The sequence below is a fragment of the Pelophylax lessonae genome, assembly GCF_965119305.1.
Source record: "Pelophylax lessonae genome assembly, chromosome: 4".
NCBI classification, from domain to species: domain Eukaryota; kingdom Metazoa; phylum Chordata; class Amphibia; order Anura; family Ranidae; genus Pelophylax; species Pelophylax lessonae.
Window position 1 is genome coordinate 280,582,259 of NC_138771.1, and position 23,189 is coordinate 280,605,447.

The 23,189-nt window shown below is 43.5% G+C and overlaps 1 protein-coding gene across 2 annotated transcripts in view; it reads left to right on the forward strand.

Moving 5' to 3' along the window:
- LOC309553665 (solute carrier family 23 member 2-like) overlaps positions 1 to 23,189 on the forward strand; it is a 419,408-nt gene that overhangs the window by 75,527 nt on the left and 320,692 nt on the right. For both annotated transcript variants that reach the window (XM_082254993.1, XM_082254994.1), the window contains exon 3: positions 13,381 to 13,538. In XM_082254993.1, the coding sequence (XP_082111119.1) occupies positions 13,381 to 13,538 (158 nt within the window). The remainder of the gene's footprint in view (positions 1 to 13,380; positions 13,539 to 23,189) is intronic.

Here is a 23,189-nt window from a genome sequence, read left to right on the forward strand (position 1 = left end):
CTCACATTGTAAAGCGCTGCGCAAACTGTTAGCGCTATATAAATCCTGTATAATAATAATAATGTATTGTTGCAGATGGTATATAGGTGGGAAGAAGGGTGGGGTAACACAGGTATCCTAAAACACACTGCCAAATACAGATTACAGTCTTCTGTGTATCTTTCTAATCCTCTTGTACAGGCTGATGAATCTTCTCACCTCTCCTGCCTTAGAATTGTATTATCAAGTCATCACTAGAACTTCTTTAAAGCAGAAGTCCTGAGTGTTTTCCAGTCAGCATAGCCTATGGAGTTGGTTTATTAAAACTGGAGGGTGCAAAATCTAGTGCAGCATGGCATAGAAACCAATCAGCTTCGTGTTTTTTTTTTTTTTTGTCAAAACCTAATTGAATAAGCAGATGTTAGAAGCTGATTGGCTACCATGCACAGCTGCACCAGATTTTGCATTCTCTAGTTTTAGTAAATCAACCCCATAGGCTCTGCTGACTGGAAAACACTTAGGACTTCTGCTTTATAGAGGTTCTCGGAATGTCTCGATAATACAATTCTAAGGCAGGAGAGTTGAGAAGATTCATGAGCCAGTCACTAACCAACTCGGTTGTGGGGAACAGCTGCAGGTGCTTTGCTCAAGGCCGATGATGACTGCACTTCCAGTAGGCTAGCATCTTACAGGCTTTTTAGTAGGGAAGGCTGCTGCAGGATATAAACTCTGAGGCCTAACTCCAGGGGAAAGAGACAGCTTAACACAATCTTCCTTGGTCCTAAGCTTAGTAGAGAAAGACTATGTGGCAGGGTATGTTCCCAAACTTTAGCACCTCACAAGATCACACCACCAGATCCAAACCCACGACTGATGATTGTATGGGTTGTTGAACATTCATAATGGACATTGTTTAACCACAGCTTACTAGAGCGTGTTAAACAGTATTTGGCTGAAGCGGTAACAGCCCATGCGCAGGGAGATGCACTAGAAAGGTTTCTGAAACCTCCCTCTTTTAGGTACATATTGTGATCCTGGTAGATAGCAAAAGGGATGGCCCAAGAATTTGAATGCCTTCTTTATTTGTGATTGTGCAGTGTGAACACTAGACAGCACAGGCTATGTGTGAAATTGAATCATTTAACTTGCTTCTTAACCACTTGCCGACTGCTCACAGTTATCCTACTGAGGCAGTGCTGCTCCCCTGGGTCCAGCGACCTATGTCGCTGGACTCCTAGTGATTTCGGCGGCGCGCTCCCACTGTGTTTAGACACAGCGGGAGTTGGGCCGGAGGAGTAGAGGCGGCCTCTTGCCAGCTCTTTTCCCTGATCGTCGGGGAAACTGTGAGAAGGCCCGCCTGCTTATGTAAACAAAGCAGGCGCATCTTCTCAGTGACAGAGAGGAGGAGATCACAGGATTCAGCATAGCTAAACCTGTGAGCTCTGTCTGTGTCACAGAACCCCCTCCCCCCACACATGTCAGTAAGCACGAGGCTCACATTTAACCCTTTGATCACCCATAGGGTTAACCCCTTCCCTGCCAGTGTCATTATTACAGTAACAGTGCATATTTTTTAGCACTGATTACTGTAGTAATGTCACTGGTCCCCCCAAAAGTGTCAAAAATGTCAGTTAGGGGTCCGATCTGTCCGCGCAATGTCGCAGTTCCGCGGAAAAAAAAAAACGCAGATCGCCGCCATTACTAGTAAAAAAAAAAAAAAAACAATAAAAATGACATAAATCTTTCCCATAGTTAGTAAACGCAATAACTTTTGCGCAAACCAAACAAAATACGCTTATCGCAATTTTTATTACCAAAAATATGTAGCAGAAAACAAATTGGCCTAAAATGTTAAAAATTTTGATTTTTAAATTTTTTTTTTTGGAGAATGTTATATAGCAGAATGTGAAAAATAATGTTTTTTTTTTTTTCAAAATTGTCGCTCTTTTTTTGTTTAAAGCGCAAAAATTTAAAATCGCACAGGTGATCAAATACCACCAAAAGAAAGCTCTATTTGTGGGAAATAAAGGATGTCAATTTTATTTGGGTACAGCGTCGCACGACCGCGCAATTGTCCGTTAAAATAACGCAGTGCCAAGTCGCAAAATAGGGACTGTTTAGGAAGGGAGGTCAAATCTTCATGTCTTAAAGTGGTTAAAGGTATAACGTTTATGATTTCCTATAATATAATGAAAGCACTGTCTTGATATAGGTATGTTTCTTTTTGTACTGTCTGTAGATGCCAAGCACAAAAAATACTAACTTACAATAGTATACCCAGAAGATGAGATTACAGACATACGTGACTTTATATATGCTATTGCCCTTATGAATAAGATAAATGTGTTGTGTATTCTAACTATATGACAGCATAGTCCTATTCTTCATATTAAACCTTCAGGCATTTTATGGCATTGTAACATTTATACAACAGACTGAGCAGCAGGTTTATGCATAGACTGCCCCAAGGCCATCTGTGTTATATCTTTCTGTCTGGAGTCCTGTTGCTCTGATGTGACATATAGTTTCAGGGAAGAGTTTGTGAACCTTTACAATTACCTGGAGGTCTGCATGCCTAGCCCCTAAAAGTGTTCTGATCTGCAACTAAATCATAAAAATACATTTAACACTCAAACCACTTATTTTACATGTTCTTGTCATTATACAGCAAATAGTTTAACTAATGGAGATCCTTGATGTGAATCTGAAAAGAGGATAAATATTTTCATGTTCCAATAAATAAGATAAAATTAGAGGTGAAGGTCCAAGGTACTCTGACTCATTACAATGTCATGTAAAGTTTAGCTACTGGCAGAATATGCTCCTCTGAAAAGAGATCTGTATCTGTGACATACATAAAGTAAGAAAAGACTTCAAAAGATGTGTAAGGGCCTGGATGTTTGCATCAATGTACAGTACAAAAAAAATGTCTATGAACTAAACTATTGCTACCATTTTGCTCTAAAAGTAAGGGCCATGCAGAGAACACGGGAGGAGCACAACATGCTATACAGCAGAAAATAACATTCACTATTCTTGTTCCACTAGATAAAAACACTGAACAAGAATAGTTCTGGGGCTGATGTGATTAGGACCGGGTTCACACATATGTGACTAGGACGGGGTTTCCCCGCATCCAATTCGCATGAAAGGAGAGTGTGACCGGCTCTCAATGGAGCCAGTTCACACAGATCTGGGGTGGCCGCGGTCCACATTTAAAAGGGTCCTGTGTGTCTTTGGTTTCGTGTTAGGTACGAATTCAGGCAAAAATTCAGGCCTGATTTGCACCTCAATCGATGAACAGAGACGCACAGTACCTTATGCTGTAAACCCCAGCATAAGTGATGGAGCCTAAGATAGAAGTCTCTGGTTGAAATCCACAAAAGAAGACAGCATATCTGGAGCACCTCATAAACCCAAATCCCTTTTACTAAATCAAGTTAAAAATTTAATAGCACTTACCTTTTGGATACATGGATTTCTTCATAGCTATACAAATGATTTAAAAAAGCCCAATTTAAAAAAAAGACTTCCAGTGTTTTTAATTCCCCCCCGTTGACATCTAACCTGCAACAGTGCAGCCCTGAAAACTTAGATGGACACAAAAAAAGCCAACTTAAAGTTTAGAAAGACCTGAAATAAACCATTATCATAAATAACAAACTACTGTGATACAAGCTGCAGACAGATTATTTATAAATAGTCTAAAACCATAAAATATTGATTTATTTCATATTGAAAAGGTGCTAAAATCCACAGGCTTGCCACACATAATTGTATATTTTGTTTAGAAATAAGGTATATGGCTGTACAAATCCAAAATGCCTCAGTAGCTAATAATTTAGCTTTTAGATGACCTCCCCCTAAACTGACTTTCCTAACATTTTAAAAGCCCAAAGTCAATTTACTTCTTCTATATTACAGAACAAACACAAAACACACAAGCAATGTGTGACAACTCCATAAAACCTTTATTGAAAATAGTAAAATCTGGTACTCCCAAACATTTTTTAAAACTCAATATAGTGAAATTCAAATGTGTATAAAATGTGCTAGAATAAATCAATATATAAATCCAGGTGCATACACAAATTGTGTCCACACCTCACAACAAAAACATAAAAATCAAAAAAACCGAAGAAGCCAAACGGAGCCCATGCTCCAGGCGTAACGCGTATAGGGAGGGGGAGCCTGCGTGCCTGACGCCGATCGCTCGGGTGCTACTCTCCAACACTGAATGCCATAATAGCAGGCACGGCTGAGTGCCCAACAAATGTGAGTTACCCCTTTATGCTCAATAAAAGCTCATTATTTACATTCAGAGAGCACTAGATCTTTGCTTTATCTTTATTTTATGTCCTGGCGACCCCCGGAGGTGAAGGCTGGAGAGGTTACCTGTGATAGTCTGTTTATCCCCTGATATGCTCATGCTGGCCCGTTTGGGTCTGGTATCAAGGTGAGAGGCCAATCTTACTGGTGGAGGGAGTTCACACACTGGTGGTTCCTGCTTGATTCACAAGGGATTGAGGCTGTCCTGTCATCACCTGGATATACTAATCATTACTTTGGAGCACTTTATATGAACATTTATGTTTCATAAGAGCACATATGATGGACACCATATTTTGTTGATAAACACTTGTTGATTCATGTAATCACTAATTATTTTTGTGCACTTCTGGCGCAGCACGTTTTTTGATTTTTATTTTTTAAAACTCGCTTTGTGATAAAAAATAACCACCAAGAAGAGATCTGCTCAACACTTGCAGGCAGGTGCCAAGAATGTTATTTGTAACCATCGCTTATGGGACTATTGTCTAGGAACTCTGGGGTTAACATGTTGTGGTATGTCTGCCCTTTTTGATCTGTGGTGCTTCCCGTAATGGGAACAAAGTAGGTTGGCTCTGGTGGGGTTATTTCTCATGGAAGGTGGATGGAGGCCAAACAAGTGAAGATGTAAATGTCGTATCAAGCGTGGGGTTGCCTCATAGCAGGACCTAAGTTGAAGCCATACCGCTATAGATTAACCCTCCTCTTATGTTAGGGTCAGAACCAACCTGTTTTCAGGTTTTGAATGTCTATAAGTATCACATAAATTTGTTTATTGCATCAAGATTTTTTTACTTTGTCAGGAACCTCTATTCAAACAATGTAATAGAAAAATAATCCTTTTCACTAAATTATAAAATACTGTGGTGAAAATTAAGACGTTCATGGTGTTAGGGTCAATTCTGACCCAGTTATAATATAGGATTTTAGGACACTAATAAGTGCCAAAACTGAAATCATAAACACTCTCTCTGCTAAGTAACACTGACAGCCAATCCCCTCTCAACCCTGTGAGCTGTAGTTAGGGAGGGGCTTATCTTTTTTCCTGCTTGTCTGCTTCTTTAAATAAAGTAAAGAAACATAGGACCAATACATTTCAGAGTTGCTGACTTTATTTTACCATTTTTTAAATTTGAAAATGAGAGGTATGCTATCAAAAGAAAGGTCTAAGGGGTCACACCAAAAATATTAAAACCAATCTTTTCAAGGATAAAGAAGCCTAACAAGGTAACCAAGAGGTAAGAAACAAATTTGATGATAAATAATTATTCCGAGGGTATTTTATGGCTGATTTAAAACACGGGTCAAAACCGACCCTAAACATCATGGATAGTAACGGAATTCTAACATAAGAGGAGGGTTAAAAAAAAAAAAAAATTATGAGCACCATAGCCCAGTCAAATACAATGCATGAGCAACATAGCTGACAATGCCTTACACGTGTATCCACTAAATTGTGAAGATGCAATGGAACTGTTGCTTCTAATGTCTTTATTCAAGTAAAGAAAGTTCTGATTTAGTAATGACTGGTCTGATTTATTGATTAAGAGAACAAGAGTGGGCTCCTACATTGAATGGGAACAGGGAACGGAATGTAAATCTTCATGTTAACCTTTTGGATAAGAGTGTAAGGAGCAAAGGGAGGGGGGAGCAGCCAGCTCAGGAGAGAAAGTGGTGATGGCTAGGAAATGGAGGTTCAATCAGAGAGACAGACTGGTGGCGGTAAGGTTTGCCCTCCTAAGTGGCAGGGCCCGCTGCTTAACGTAGCCTCCCTAGGGACTGGACCTGGAGAACAGTGTGCAAGACCTTAGGAAGTATACAGCATCTTCCCACCATGCCTTTAGGTTAAATAGAGTAAAAAGTAACAAGTACATGTGTAAAACAGCTGGTGAAGAGAATGGTGTGGAGTCTGATGTGGAAATATGGCCTCAGACCATAAGGGGTGCTAAATCACACATAAAAACAATAAGACCCATGTTAACACTTGGCCAAAGAAATCATATACAGTAAAACCTTGGATTGCAAGCATAATTCGTTCTGGAAACATGCTTGTAATCCAAAGCACTCTTATATCAAAGCGAATTTCCCCATAAGAAATAATGGAAACTCAGATGATTCGTTCCACAAGTCCTTCAGTTTATAGTCTATATACAAAGATTATAGCAATGTGATAGGTTGTGTAACCATAAAATGTCCAGAAACCAGAGGCAGAATCTTTTTCCTAACAAAGTACGTCTTTTTTATTATATGACAAAAGGAAAAATATTCCGACTGGCTCAAAAAATACATACTTAAATATTCCATTTAATATATTCCAGATGTGGTGACACACCTCCCTTGATAAAGGCCTAACGGCCGAAACGCGTAGGACTTTGAAACATCCTCCCTATGGATCCGACGCTTCACCCAAGCGTGGAACAATAGAGAGCTAGTGATTGTCACCCTAAGCACATTGTCACTACTTCCTTCTTTCTTTCCTACTCACAATCACCTATGGGTCTGTAACCCACACAGTATATATAATATACATGAACTCTTTGAAATACCCTATTGAATATTGTTACATTATATGGTTAACATATAATAAATTATCTTTTAAGTAAAAATGAATATTTTCTTATGAATTCACACATATTAAGCCCATAAAGTCCCAATTTTGAACTGAGGCACCAACCCCATATGCAAAACCATAAAATGTCCATCCACAATATGCAGCCTTCCCAAGGGGATTAGAAGCAAAATCTAGCAGAGCTACAGAATATAAGAGAGATGAGAGTGTAGCAATATGGTTACATTTAATGAAGGTTCAACATTTAGCAACTCACATGGTTGATGATTAAAATAGGCACACCTAAGTATGCAGGCATCCGGGGTAAAGCTGTCCACATAGACCATCTTCTGAACCACTGACTCTCACCACTCTTAGTCTGCAATCGTGACCGGGAAGAATAGCCTGCAGTAGAGTGATCTGAAAGTGAGGCTTTGAATCACTTGTGGAGTGCAGCAGGGAAGGGATGATGAAGATGGCAGTGCAGAGGATGGTCTATGTGGACAGCTTTACCCCGGATGCCTGCATACTTAGATGTGCCTCTTTTAATCATCAACCATGTGAGTTGCTAAATATTGAACCTTCATTAAATGTAACCATATTGCTACACTTTAGAGGCTCCTCTCCTTTTTTATACATGACGCTACTTGTATATCAAGACATCGCTTGTATATCAAGTCAAAATTTATTTAAAAAATGTGCTTGTCTTGCAAAGCGCTCTCAAACCAAGTTACTCTCAAACCAAGTTACTCTCAAACTAAGATTTTACTGTAAATCCACAGCATACAGTTCCCACATGCTAACAGGCTCACTGCATGGGACAAATCCCCAGAGTAGATCCTGTTAGAGAACAAGCAGCTGCTATCTCTGGCAATTTCAAGGGTGGATACTCTTCTTGAGCTCTGATGACGAGGACTGCCCTTGAAACCGGTGCTGAAGACTGTACAGCATGAATGAGACATTTGATTGCACATCCTTGTGAGCGAGGCCAAAGCGAGTTTGTGAAAAAATGTTGCAGAGTACCAGTTTTTACTATTTTTTAATAAAGGTTTTATGAAGGTGCCACACAATACTTGTGCAAATTTACAATTTTTGTTTTTTAGTTTTCTTTTATCAAGCTTTCCAGTCTTTTACCTGAAAATGACATATTCCAAAGTTTTCCTGCATCAAGTCTGTATCCTTTTTCCACTTGATCACTGTTTGTATCTAAATATTTATTTTATTTGTCTGAAACAAATGTCTATCCACAATTAATAGTGGGGTTGGCATGAGCCGCTTCTGAAATACAATCATTTATCCTGTGCTTTAGATCTCTTATAGTGCATATGTTTATGTTTATGCGTACTGTATATGCTTTCTTTGAAAAAACAAAAGCAAAGTAGAATATTGATGTAAAATCCTCATCCCATGAAGTATGATGAAAGAACAACATGATTTGGAGCTACTTTTCTGCCATAGGGGTTTGGATGGCTTTGTATGATAGAGGGAATCAAGTAAATCGTTATTTGGTTGAAATTTGTTGAAGACATTTTTCTGTTTTCAGAGTAACTCTCTGCCAACTGAACGTTTATTTATAACCACTTAACGTTTGTTTATAACCACCGTTTAACCGCTTTACCACTAGCCACTGTGCTGCTACTGCGGCACAGTGGCTCGTTATCGTCTAGCGACGTAGACCTACGTCGCTAGACTCCTCCCCTGTAGGCGGCGCTCGCGCGCCGCCGGAGGCGCGCTCCCGCTGTTTTCATTCACAGCGGGAGTCGGGCCAGGGGAGGAGCGGCAGCGATCGCCGCTGCTCTGCTCCGATCGTCGGGGAATCCAGTTTGGAGATCCGCCCGCTTGTGTAAACAGAGCGGGCGGATCTCCTAAGTGACAGGGAGTGACAGATCGGAGTATTCAGCATAGCTGAACATCCGATCTGTCCCTGGCTCACTCAGTCACCTCCCCCCCACACGTTAGTAAGCACCAGGCATACATTAACCCCTCCCTCTCCAATAAAATTAACCCCTTCACTGCCAGTGTCATTTTTACAGTAACAGTGCATATTTATAGCACTGATTAATGTAGTAATGTCACTGGTACCCCCAAAAGTGTCAAAAATGTCAGTCAAGGGTCCGATCTGTCCGCCGCAATGTCGCAGTCCCGCAAAAAAAATCGCAGATCGCCGCCATTACTCGTTAAAAAAAAAAAACACCAAAAATGACAGAAATCTTTCCCTTAGTTAGTAAACGCAATAACTTTTGCGCAAACCAATCAAAATACGCTTATTGCGATTTTTTTTACCAAACATAGGTAGCAGAAAACAAATTGGCCAAAAATCTTTTTTGGGGGGAATTTCATATAAAAAAAATGTTAAAAATATTGTTATTTTTTCAAAATAAATGCTCTTTTTTTGTTTATAGCGCAAAAAGTAAAAATCGCACAGGTGATCAAATACCACCAAAAGAAAGCTCTGTTTGTGGGAAAAAAAGGACGTAAATTACGTTTGGGTACGGCGTCGCACGACTGCGCAATTGTCAGTTAAAGTCGCACAGTGCCGAATCGCAAAAAGTGGCCCAGACGTAAGACAGCAAAATGCTCTAGTGGTAAAGTGGTTAAGTTACAACTTATAAGAGATTTAACAGAAAGTAAAAAGAAATATTTTCAAACTGAGGGGAAATCCCTTCATAGAGAGAGTTGTCACTAAGAGCAGGTGCTCCCATTGGAAAAGTTATCCTCCACTCTTATTTTATTGACAGACATACAGTTGTAAATTTGCCAAATTATTCTGTCTTCTGTCTGGTCACCAGGAGAAATAGTAAAGGTTAATCTTCCGAGCAGAGACACACATATCAATAAAAATCTGACAGAGCATCCAACTCTTCTCCACTCTATCCAAAACTAAAAACAAACAAAAAAAAAGTAAAAAGTAAAAAGAAATATTTCCAAACTGAGGGTAAATCCCTTCATAGAGCGAGTTGTCACTTAGAGCAGGTGCTCCCATTGGAAAAGTTATCCTCCACTCCTATTTTATTGACAGACATACAGTTGTAAATTTGCCAAATTCTTCTGTCTTCTGTCTGGTCACCAGGAGAAATAGTAAAGGTTAATCTTCCGAGCAGAGACACACATATCAATAAAAATCTGACAGAGCATCCAACTCTTCTCCACTCTATCCAAAACTAAAAACAAACAAAAAAAAGTTTTGGTTGCAGACGCATTTTAGTACATTCAGCGTGATGCAAAAAGTCAATGATATGAAGTACATAATGGCATTGACAGAGGAAGTATAAGGCCACTTTCACACGGCTTTCCAATCAGGTCTGCCTGTCATTTTTTTCAGGCGGACCTGATCGGTTGCTCCATGGACCTCTATGGAGCAGTAGATGTCAGCGGAGACCTGTCTGCTGACACCGGCTGCTATCTGATCGGATGAGGTCCGTGAAATACAGATGGATGGAAACCTTATTTTTCATCCGTCTGGAGGATCGGATAGGATTGGATAAAAATGGACAGGCGGTCCGTTTTCATCCGATCTCCTATAGAGGAGAGCAGAAATCTGACAGCTCCGCCTCTACGACGGATAGATCCCCGCTGAGCAAAACAGAGTCCACCGGGCGGCAAGCCCATGTGAAAGGACTCTAAGACCTTTTTTCAAAAGAGGGACAAAACGTTTTCTTGCATCCTTATAAATTTAAGGCTTCATGTACACGGGACGTATGAAAACCTCTCCACTGGAACATGACAGCTAGTAACCAATGGTTTAAAATGTCTGTTTTGCTGCATTTACATGCCGTGTTTATGTGCGTTTAGCGGCGTTTGTGTTTAGAAGCGTTTTTACATTGTAAAATGGTCAGAAATGTATCCCTATTGAAAACACCTATAAACGATTCGCTTATAAACAGGAGTTACTGCGTTTAGGTGTGTTTGCACGCTGTTATATGAATTTGGAGTTTCAAATGCCAAGAAACTTCCCTCAGAATGCATTTTTTTGCTTTAAAAAAAATGCCACTAAACTCAACTGCCTCTAAACGACTACAAACATCTCAGTGTACATGGATAGATAAGATAACATATAGGAGAGTTCATGGGCTGCTGAAAAAAATGCCCAACTGCTCCTAAACGCCCGTTTATCAGCAGCAGTGTACATGAGGCCTAACAGTTCATGGTGCAGCAAACAATGAGACCCTCTCACCGCTTCTTACTTTTAGGTTTGACCATTACATTGGATCATCAAACATTTTCTCACAATTGGCCCTACTGTTTAAATAAAACCAAAAAGTTCAGACAGAATTTTCAGCATTGCTAAGTTAACCCCAGTTTGACTCTTCCAGGGGCGTTGATTCCATTCTGTCCTCTATTGCTCTTGATTTTAACCCCTGCCACTAAATCAGAAGAATGTGTCCATGGTTCTCAGCACAACCATATTGAATTGTGCTTACCACTGATCAGTGCTGATGGAAATAAAACAGTATTAAAGCGGTTGTAAACCCTATAAAAAAAAAAATTAAAAAAAAAAAAACTGCAAGACAAAGGCATAATTAGCTAGTATGTATGCATCGCATACTAGCCCATTATGTGTAACTTACCTTAAAACGAAGTCCCCCGGACATCGCTGCGGGCGCTGCCATGATCCCTCGTCGTCTCTTCCGGGTTCGGCGGCTCCGGCGCGCTGATTGGCCGGAAGAGACGGCTCCGGCGCGATGATTGGCCGGAGCCGCGATGACGTCACTCCCGTGACGTCATCGCAAACAAATAATATATAATATAAATAATATCGTCATACAAATAATATCTCCTAAACCGTGCCGGTTTAGGAGATATTATTTGTACCTACAGGTAAGCCTTATTATAGGCTTACCTGTAGGTAAAAGTGTCAAAAAGCGGGATACTACCGCTTTAAAACCAAAAGCAAACGTATATTTTGTGAGATACTGTATATTTTCAAAGAAGAAAAGGAGATGTTCTCTTTAAGAAATCTGGAACAATGTGCATTATATTTGATTAAATAACCTAAAAAATGATTATACACTGCAACCTAAAAATATAAAGAAAAAAATGTGTGGCTGCTGCTATAACCTAATGTGCTCTCACATGCACAGTATAAACATAAATAAAAAATATGTGATAGTGCTGCTCAACAGACAACCTAAATAAAATAAACTAACATATCAACAGTTGTGTATCCACATAAAATTATTAACGTGTCGGTGCAAACATCTAAAAGAAAGTGCTAGTGATGCAAAAAATATGAAAATACCGGAGACTGAAAAGCCCCCTTATAAAAATTCAGCAGTGATTCTTCTGTAAATTGTGCACAAAGAAAGTCTTGTTGAATCCAGATGAAGCCACGTGTGATAGTGGCGTAACGCGTAGAGGTGGAGCCTGGCGGTGGGATCACTTAAATGGAACACATGGGATCTGTTGGATTTTAACCTCAGTAAAAATGTGTTTTTTTTTTTTTTTTTACATTTGTTTCTTTTTAGCGGGTGCTGCCGGAGTCAACCCGGCAAGTCAACAGCAGGCGACTGGCTGCTATGGGGTCCTAGCAACCAATCACCTGCTCATCAACCTAGAAGGTCAACTCCGGCAGCGCCCACTGTTTATTCAGTGCTGCTTGTAAAAATGTTTTTAAATAAATGTGAGTGCATTGAATGAAGCTGGGGGTGTTTTCTCTCCATATGCTGTGTTGACCCCTTGTGGGTCTAGGATGGAGGTGAGCATGCATTGAACCTGGTGAATGAAGCACAAGATAAAGAGTAGAGAAACACTGTGTGTTAATCTGGAAAGCATCATATTGCATTTGAGAATTTCTTTGTGCACAATTTAAAGAAGAATCACTACTGATTATTTTTTATAAGGGGACTTTTCTGCCTTGTGGTATTTGTACATTTTTTGCATCATTAGAACTTTCTTTTAGATGTTTTCACCAACACTTTATTAATTTATTAATCATAGTGTGACATCTTCTGATTGTAGAGATGAGTCAAACAAACAGAGAAAAAAATCTGTTATTTTTTTTCATTATTATATATAGCTTGGTTCACACTGCAGTGACCTGAAAGTCTTGCGACTTATGGTGACACTTTACCAGGAGACTTCCTGCCGACTTGAGTACTACTTTGAGGCAGAAGTCTGATAGAGGTCACCTTGAAGCAATACAGGAACCTTTTCTAAAGTCGGAGTGACTTCAATTGTGCTAGTTAAGACAGCTGTCATTGACTAACATGGGATTTCACATGTCACACAGCTGAACCAAGCCTTAAACCTTTATTTGGGTCCCGGAGTAGTCTACTAAGGCAACAGTATGCTGCTATATTAAGCCAAATCAAAAACTTTCATCAAGGCATCTTTTTGTAAAGGGATTAGCAAATGCTTCAGTATCTATTAGATATAACTACCGTATAAACCACATTTTGTGTTTTGATTCTTTCTGAGGTATATGTTATTCTTTATTTTAAAAAATCCTTAGTAAGATTTAGCATACATTATATCTTTTTCAGTAATATGTACAGTAACAAACATATAAAAATTCTTTTTTACAGCATTATATTTTGGCTTTTGGAGGAATAATAGCAATTCCATTAATCCTGGCAGAGCCTCTGTGTGTTAAACATGACAATGCAGTCAAAAGCCAGCTGATAAGTACCATATTTTTTGTGTCTGGCATATGCACGCTTCTTCAAACAACAGTAGGAACAAGGTAATTATACCAGACAACAAGAATTAATGTGATATATGATATGATATAATATATATGTGTAGCACTCCCCCTTGGGGGCTGCTGGATATTGAACTCTCAGGTCCCCCTGGGTTACCGTTAGCAACTCTGGTATTCACAATTTAACACTGTACTTCTTGGCTCAGTCAATGATCAGTCCATGGGTTTGTAGTTGTTTTTGGTGTTTTATTTTAAATTGGGATGGTAGAAGGGAATAGTGGGATACTCCAGATTAACTATTTACAAGATATAAGGATTCCTGTCTGATGATGCAGCCAGGCTTCTGATTCACCCTGCCACTAGGTGAATTTGGATTAAAGGCCCGTACACACGTGCAGATTGTCGGCCGAAAAGCTTCGGCCGACGACCGATCTGCCGATTGTAGGCTTGTTAGTATGATGCTTCCGACAGCCGACAGCGCATTTTCAGCCGAAAAGAATCTGTCATGCAAGCATTAAATTTTTTGTATGCCGACACCAGAGCGGCCGATTGTTCGCCAGTCAGTACAGAATTCGGCCGACAGACAGCAGATTTGCAAGACTGGGCATGCTCAGAAAAGAAAAAACACAGGGAAAGTTAACCATTACATGACATCACTTCTGCAGTCGGCTGTAGTCGGTGGACAAAATTCTTGTGCAGTCTTTTGCACTTTTCAACAGACACCGACAGCCCTGGACAAAAAACGGCCGATCGTTCGGCCGACGATCGGTATGTGTGTACGGGGCTTAAGTCTCTATCCAGAAAACTTGACGAACAAATTCTCTACAGGATACTCTCCTAGTATTCCCTTTCACTTGACACAATGACACCCGTCCTCTGACTATCCTACTCCGGGGTGGCCCCTTGGCACGATCCCCTGTACTCATGATACTGTTTTTCAAGGGTCTCCAGCGTCTCTTCCCCTTTAGTCAGTTCTCCTGGACCTCTGGGTTCAGTTCTGTTCCTTTGATCTCCACCACTACAGAGGAGAAGGAAGTCGCCACCCTCCCTCTGGGACTCTGCTCACCAGCCAAAGACCCTGCAATACATGTGCTCCTGGCTTTTATACAGTATCCCAGAATGCACCAAGTCAGCCTGTCTCTACCAATCACCAGGACTGTATCAAAGCCTATGTATCCATTGGTCAGAAAGCAATATATATTTGCCTGCTGCTCCTCTGATAGGCAGACAGAGCCAAAAACAATATTCTCTCACTAGCACCTACCTAGGAGGATGCTACATATGTAGTATATTTAGTAGACCTCCAACAAAACTGCAATGCATGTTGGAGGTCACTTAATAATACACTTGATCTGCCAAATCCCCCTCCTGTCTTCTACATGCAAGTCTATATGTGGAAACATGAGATGAGGGGTGTCTCTGTTACCCAAACAACATTTTCACTAAGAAAAAAGGGTATTTGAAGGCATTTCCAAGTGAAATCCAATCACAAACTGTAATTTGTGGGGGTTAAAGATTCTAAAAATTTGAAAAGCTATAGTGCTATCCCTGGAGGAGATTCTAGTTGACTGGTTGCTTCTGGTTCTGGAGGTAATGACCCACCCGGTTAGTACCTGAATTCACCAACACATATGGGGTTTGCTTAAAAATGTTTTAATGAGCAAAAATGCCCTACAAATGTTCAAAAAAAGCCAACAGTCAGACAATAATTCTCTGCAATATGTTCCAATTAGGTAAAACACAGAAATGTAATGTCCACAACTCTGTTCTATAAACAAGCATAATTGTTAAGAGAGATAGCACTTCTGAAGGTCTTAGCTAATGTCAAGGAGTCCCTCTCTAAACCATTGGCCAGTGCACTGTAGGACCTGTGTGCTGTAGGAATGATGTCTTCTGAACTGTTGCCTTGGGAATTACAGGTCAAACTCCTAGGACAGATTCGTCTCAACTCTTTGTTCTCTAGGTTCAGGTGAACTATCATCCAAGGATTCTATTTATCCCCTGTGACAGCGGGCAAGGGTTCTTCTCCCCTGCAGCTACTGTCACATTTGCAACCAGCACCGTCACATTATTCATTCACAGAGATCTGTGAATAAAAAAACTACAAGTCATATCGACCCCACTGGAGTTTCCCCTGTGCCAGTAATGGCCCATACCTCTCCAGTTTTAACAGATTACAGGGCCCATCAACTCCTCAGTAGGAGCAAAAAACAAACAAAAAAAAAAACAAAAGAGGGCGCATCAGCCCAATATATTATCCCACAGCATTTATTTAAGATTACCAAGAATAATACTTACAAGCATGTGAATTAAAATTGCTTATTGAGCTACTCATCTATAGCATCGATAGGACATCTATAGTGGTCCAAGACTTGGCACACTCCAGAATATAGGGGGACCTCATCAGGATCCTTAATGGCTAACACGTTTCAAAGGGCTCTGACCTAGAAGGGATTTCCTTCAAAACGCGTTAGACATTAAAGATCCCTGTGAGGTCTCCCTGCACTCTGAAGTGTGCCAAGTCTAGGACCACTGGGCCATAGATGAGTAGCTCGATGAGTGCTTTCTTTTTGTTTAATATATGATTATTGAAACAAAAACAGAAAGAAAGAGTACAGTCAATGGGAACAAACGCAATATAAACAGAGGAACATAGGAACAATGAGGTATTAATGTACCAATCCGTGTTACATTGCATAAAGAAGAGGTCTGCATGTAGTACATCTACCACGGTGTAGAGAACAACCAGTATTATTACCCTCTTAAGAAGGTAAAGACAAAGTATGCAATGAACCAACCAAGGTTAGAGAAAAGGGAAAGGAATAGGAAAGCAGGGGATAGAAAGAGAAATGCAAGAAGGAAGAAAGAGAGGCCAAGAGTGTGTGGGGGGGGGGGGGGGTTGCAGGCCACAGGTGTAACTGGTTGTAAAGCAAGAAAGCAGACCAAAGTGGAGGGGGGGGGGGGTAAGCAGAATAAGCCATTACAGGACAATAACAATGGTATAAGTAACCTCAGGAGACTCAGAATGTTATACACTGGGAATATCTTGGTAACCGTCTGGAGTTGGATTATTGGGAAGGCTGCTAGAAAGAATGTTATTATACTAAGGGGTAGATTTAAATATAAACCAAGGAGTCCATGTCACAGTGTGGTGATCCAAATTGTCTTTGGATGTGTAAGAGAGCTCCTCGAGTTGGCATACTTCCTCAACTCTCCGTAGCCAAAGCTTAACTGTGGGGCTGGTGGTCTTGCCCCAGAAGACCGGAATGAGAGCTTTAGCCAAATTTAGCAAATGGGGAATGATAGAGCGTTTGTAGCATCCCAGTGGTTTGGCAGTACAGTGCAGCAGGACTGTCCAGGGGTCTGGAGGAAGAGTGTCCCCAGTGATCAATGTTATGAGATGGAAAACGTCCAACCAGAATGGCCGTATCAAGGGGCAGTTCCACCAAATGTGAGCATAAGAGGCGATGTCCCCGCAACTCCTCCAGCATAATGGGGAGTTGGAGGAGGACATTTTGTGAAGCTTCAGTGGAGTATAATACCATGTAGACAGTAGCTTATAATTTGATTTTAGAGGAAATTGAAGAAGTGTGGGCAAGTGCAAGAACTTTGTCCTTTTGAGTGTCAGAGATTTGGGCATGGAGGTCAGACTCCCATTTCTCCGAGAAGACTGGATAGTGCTGTCCTTGTAGAGCAACGAGAGCTTTGTAAAATTGAGAGATGACATGCAAGGGGGGTTCTTATGTTTGAAAATCTCCTCAATTGGATTCAGTTCGGAAAGCCCCCGCAGAGGTCATGGGAGGGTGTGAAGAAATTTAGTGAGTTGTCTGTATCTCCATTGGTCCATTGTGGAGATGGATTTAGGTCCCAAAATTTGCTGCAGAGGCCATGGAGCATCCAAGTGAGCGACATGATGAAGTAACAAAGGACCCCCAGGGGACGAAGCCTGGAAAACAGCATCCAGAAAGCCAGGAATAAAATAGTAGTGTTTCAAGAGGGGCATAAGAGGCAAATTAAAGTTCCAAGCATGTTTTTTGTGGAGCATGTCCCACACATCCAGGGTGGAGACTGTCAAAGGTAAGGTAGAGGTGGAAAGGGCCCTGACCGTGCGGGTAATCCAAGGTGCCGTGGAGAGGTCAGCACCACAGAGGTCATGTCCAAGGCGCACCCAAAGTTTGTTGGTGATTAGGGTTGAGCGGACACCTAGATGTCCGTGTTCGACGGGTTCGGCCGAACTTTAAAAAAAAGTCCGGGTCCGTGTCCCGGACTTTTACCGAACTTTTCCCGGACACCGAACCCCATTGAAGTCAATGGGGACCCGAACTTTAAGGCACTAAAATGGCTCTAAAACACCAAAGGAAAGGGCTAGAGTGCTGCAAATGGCAGCAAAACGTAATTAAGAGCATGGCAAGTGCTCTGCAAACAAATGTGGATAGGGAAATAACTTAAAACAACAAAAAAAAACAGAAAAATAAAACAATGTTCTTCTTCATCTCTGAAGGACGAGGCCCATATGGAGTAGGAGGGAGGTTGAGGTGGTGGTGGATGTGGCGGTGACATAGGCGTGCGCACAGGGTGTGCTGGGTGTGCCTGGGCACACCCTAATCACCTAGGGCACATAGCATTGCCAGTGAGGAGATGGGAAAGATCTCCCTGGGACCTGCTCTGCTCTATTTCTCCTTGCCTACAGGTACATGGCCCCGATACATTACTCTCCCTGCTGGCAAACACATGCATGTGTATTTCAACTTTGGGGTGCACACCTTAATGCAATAGGCTGCGCACACCTATGGGCGGTGTAGGTGGAAGCGGCGGTGGAGGAGGACCAGGGCCGGATTAACAGCATCATGGGCTTGGTGCTGAGGATTTTGAAGGGCCTTAGGGCCGTGCCTTGCCATGCACCCAGAGGAGGAAGGGTGCAGCCATGCATGCCTAATTCAACATGGGATGCTGTCTCTGAAGCCCATAAACACATCCATGCATCGCCAACTGTCCCTCCTTGTCCGGCCTTCACGCTGTGTGGGGAGGTTCTGAGGGTGCTGCCTGGGGAAGCGAGCATAGAAGCCAGACTTCTGTGTTTACAAGTGACAGAAGAGCGGTAACAGTGAATATGGCCAACCCGGGGCCTATATAAAAGGTAGGGGCCTGGAGCTGCAGCTCCAATAGCCCCTACATTAATCTGGCCCTGAGGAGGAGGACGAGGTAGCCAACACTGCTTCTTTTCACAAATTTTAAATGAGGGTACACCCCAAAAGAGTGAGAAAGAGCAAAAATGGAACAATGGGTGGGTAAGGTCGGTATCCATTGCTATTCTGCATAAGGTACGGAAAAGTCCCGTGGGATCCATGCCTGGTTCATTTTAATGAACGTGAGCTTGTCCACATTGTCTCTGGACAGGCGGCTGCGCTTGTCTGTTATAACGCCCCCAGCCGTGCTAAATACCCGTTCAGATAATACACTGGCTGCAGGGCACGCCAGCACCTCCAAGGCGTAAAGGGCAAGCTCAGGCCATGTGCCCAATTTGGAGACCCAGAAGTTGAAGGGGGCAGACCCGTCATTCACTACATGTAGGCGTGTGCACACATACTGCTCCACCATGTTGGTAAAATGCTGCCTCCTGCTAAGACGTTCCATCTGAGCTGCTGGTGCTGCTGTTTGTTGTGGCGTGCTGACAAAGCTTTTCCACATTTCGGCCATGCTAACCCTGCCTTCTGAGGTGCTGGCGGTGCCCTGGTTGCGTTGGCGACCTCCTCCTCCTCCTCCTCTGCCTTGTGCTTCCACTGTGGCCCCGCTGTCAGATGGGAATGCCAGCAGCATGGCGTCTACCAGCGTGCGCTTGTACTCGCGCATCTTGCGATCGCGCTCCAGTGAGTGAATTAAGGACGGTACGTTGTCCTTGTAACGGGGATCCAGCAGCGTGGCCACCCAGTAATCAGCACAAGTTAGAATGTGGGCAACTCGGCGGTCGTTGTGGAGACACTGCAGCATGTAATCGCTCATGTGTGCCAGGCTGCCCAGAGGCAACGAAAGGCTGTCCTCTGTGGGAGGTGTATCGTCCGTGTCCTCTGTATCCCCCCAGCCACGCACCAGTGATGGCCATGAGCTGGCCTGGGTGCCACCCTGCTGTGAACATGGTTCCATCTCCTCCTCCAGCTCCTCCTCCTCCTCATCCTCCAGAACTGTGCCCCTGCTGGACAATTGTGTCCCTGGCGTTTGTGTGTGCAGGAACCCACCCTCGGAGCCCCTTGCGAATGACTGCCCTGAAAGCCTTGGAAATGTTACCTCTTCATCCTCCTCCTCCTCCTCATCCTGTGCCACATCCTCTTCCATCATCGCCCAAATTGTTTTTTCAAGGAGGCATAGAAGTGGGATAGTTAAGCTGAGAACGGCGTCATTGCCACTGGCCATGTTGGTGGAGTACTCAAAACAGCGCAACAAGGCACACAGGTCTCGCATGGAGGCCCAGTTATTGGTGGTGAAGTGGTGCTGTTCCGCAGAGCGACTCACGCGTGCGTGCTGCAGCTGAAACTCCACTATGGCCTGCTGCTGCTCGCACAGTCTTTCCAGCATGTGCAAGGTGGAGTTCCACCTTGTGGGCACGTCACATATGAGGCGGTGAGCGGGAAGGCCGAAGTTACGCTGCAGCGCTGCCAGGCGAGCAGCAGCAGGGTGAGAACGCCGAAAGTGCGCACAAACGGCCCGCACTTTCTGCAGCAGCTCTGACATATCGGGGTAGTTTTTAAGGAACCTCTGCACCACCAAATTCAGCACATGCGCCAGGCAAGGGATGTGCGTCAAACCGGCTAGGCCCAGAGCTGCTATGAGATTTCGCCCGTTATCGCACACCACCAGGCCGGGCTTGAGGCTCGCTGGCAGCAACCACTCATTTGTCTGCTGTTCCATGCTCCTCCACAACTCCTGCGCGGTGTGTGGTTTGTCCCCCAAACAGGCAAGTTGTAAAACTGCCTGCTGTCGTTTACCCCTGGCCGTGCTGAAGTTGGTGGTGAAGGTGTTACGCTGTCCGGATGAGGAGGCGGTAGAGGATGAGGAAGCGGAGTAGGAGGAGTTAGGAACAGGAGGCAAACTGAAGCGCCCTGCAATCCTCGGTGGTGGAAGGACATGCGCCAAATTGCTATCCGCCTCAGGCCCATCCGCCACTGCATTTACCCAGTGTGCCGTTAGGGAGATATAACGCCCCTGACCGTGCTTACTGGTCCACGTATCCGTAGTTAGGTGGACCTTGGCACAGATGGCGTTGCGCAGTGCACACCTGATTTTTTCCCCCACTTGGTTGTGCAGGGAAGGGATGGCTTGCCTGGAAAAGTAGTGGCGGCTGGGCACGACGTACTGTGGGACAGCCACCGACATAAGGTTTTTAAAACTGTGCGTCTCCACCAGACGGAATGACAGCATTTCAAAGGCCAATAATTTTGAAATGCTGGCATTCAGGGCCAGGGATCGCGGGTGGGTAGGGGGGTACTTCCTCTTCCTCTCAAGTGTTTGGGAGATGGAAAGCTGAACGCTTCCACGGGACATTGTGGAGATGGTTGTTGGTGACCCAGGTGGTGGTGTTGCTGACAGATCGTCTGTTTGCGGGGTGGCAGGTGCCGGTATCACTACAGATGTGGCTGGAGCGGCCGAGACTGCAGCAGAAGAGGAAGCAGGATGAGCCAGAGACGTTTCTTGGTTTTGAAGGTGTGTACTCCACTGCAGCTCGTGCTTTGCACTTAGATGCCTGATCATGCAGGTTGTGCTCAGGTTGAGAAGGTTCATGCCTCGCTTCAAGCTCTGATTGCACAGGGTGCAAACCACTCGTGTCCTGTCATCAGCACATTTTCTAAAGAACTTCCACGCTAGAGAACTCCTTTGAGCTGACTTTGGTGCGCTCGTTCCCTTGCTGCGTTGGGCAGTAGCGGGCGTAGTGTCTAGGGCACGGCCGCTCCGCTTCTGCACCCTGCTCCCTCTTCTGCTGTGCTGGTGGCTCTGTGCGACCACCGCCTCTTCCTCCAAACTACTCAGTTCACCTGCATGACGTTCATTCCATGTGGGGTCGAGGACCTCATCGTCCTCCACATCATCTTCCACCCAGTCTTCACCCCTGCCCTCCTTGTCGGTCTCCACAATGCTGAACGCCGCAGCAGTTGGCACCTGCGTTTCGTCATCATCGGAGACGTGCTGCGATGATCCTTGCATGTACTCATCTTGAGAAATAAGTGGTTGGGCATCGCTGCACTCAATCTCTTCCACTTCTGGGGCAGGGCTAGGTGGATGGCCCTGGGAAACCCTGCTGACAGAGTCCTCAAAAAGAATAAGAGACTGCTGTATGGCTTGGGGCTCAGACTGCTGGCCTGATTTGCAAGGGGGTGAGGTGAAAGACGGTTGGACATTGGCTGCAGGTGCCAACTCTGACCTTTCTGCAGTAGACTGGGTGGGAGACAATGTGAAGGAACTGGAGGCACTGTCAGCAGCAAACCAATCTACTATCGCCTCAACTTGTTCTGGCCTCATCACTTCTAGGGGCGTTTGATGCCCTACCAAATACTGATGCAGGTTCTGTCGCCTACTCACACTTGAGGAAGGTGTTTCACTTGTGCGTGTAGCTGGCACAGATCGACCATGTCCTCTCCTTGCAACAGGAGCTCTACCAGCAGCACCACGACCCAGGCCACGGCCCTTATTTGACGGTCTCCTCATATTTCTGTAATTTAAGATCTTGCCCTAGAAAGGTTTTTATTGAATAGCGGAATAGAAAATATGATCCAAAAAAAGTGTATGTATATCACACGTACACAACCACACTAGGCCCCAATTACTATTGTTTGTACCCCTAAAAGGCTAGATGAGGAGTAGGGGGAGTATGGAACAGGCAGCACCCTCAAACCTTCAGAAGTATGAGATGAACCCCAACAACTTGGAAAGGTGGATCTCTCTCACACGTACCGACACAGACTATCCCGCAATTCAATTGATCCTCAAAGGTTTTTATTGAATAGCGGAATAGGAAATATGATCAAAAAAAGTGTATGTATCTCGCACGTACACAACCACACTAGGCCCCAATTACTATTGTTTGTACCCCTAAAAGGCTAGATGAGGAGTAGGGGGAGTATGGAACAGGCAGCACCCTCAAACCTTCAGAAGTATGAGATGAACCCCAACAACTTGGAAAGGTGGATCTCTCTCACACGTACCGACACAGACTATCCCGCAATTCAATTGATCCTCAAAGGTTTTTATTGAATAGCGGAATAGGAAATATGATCAAAAAAAGTGTATGTATCTCGCACGTACACAACCACACTAGGCCCCAATTACTATTGTTTGTACCCCTAAAAGGCTAGATGAGGAGTAGGGGGGGTATGGAACAGGCAGCACCCTCAAACCTTCAGAAGTATGAGATGAACCCCAACAACTTGGAAAGGTGGATCTCTCTCACACGTACCGACACAGACTATCCCGCAATTCAATTGATCCTCAAAGGTTTTTATTGAATAGCGGAATAGGAAATATGATCAAAAAAAGTGTATGTATCTCGCACGTACACAACCACACTAGGCCCCAATTACTATTGTTTGTACCCCTAAAAGGCTAGATGAGGAGTAGGGGGGGTATGGAACAGGCAGCACCCTCAAACCTTCAGAAGTATGAGATGAACCCCAACAACTTGGAAAGGTGGATCTCTCTCACACGTAC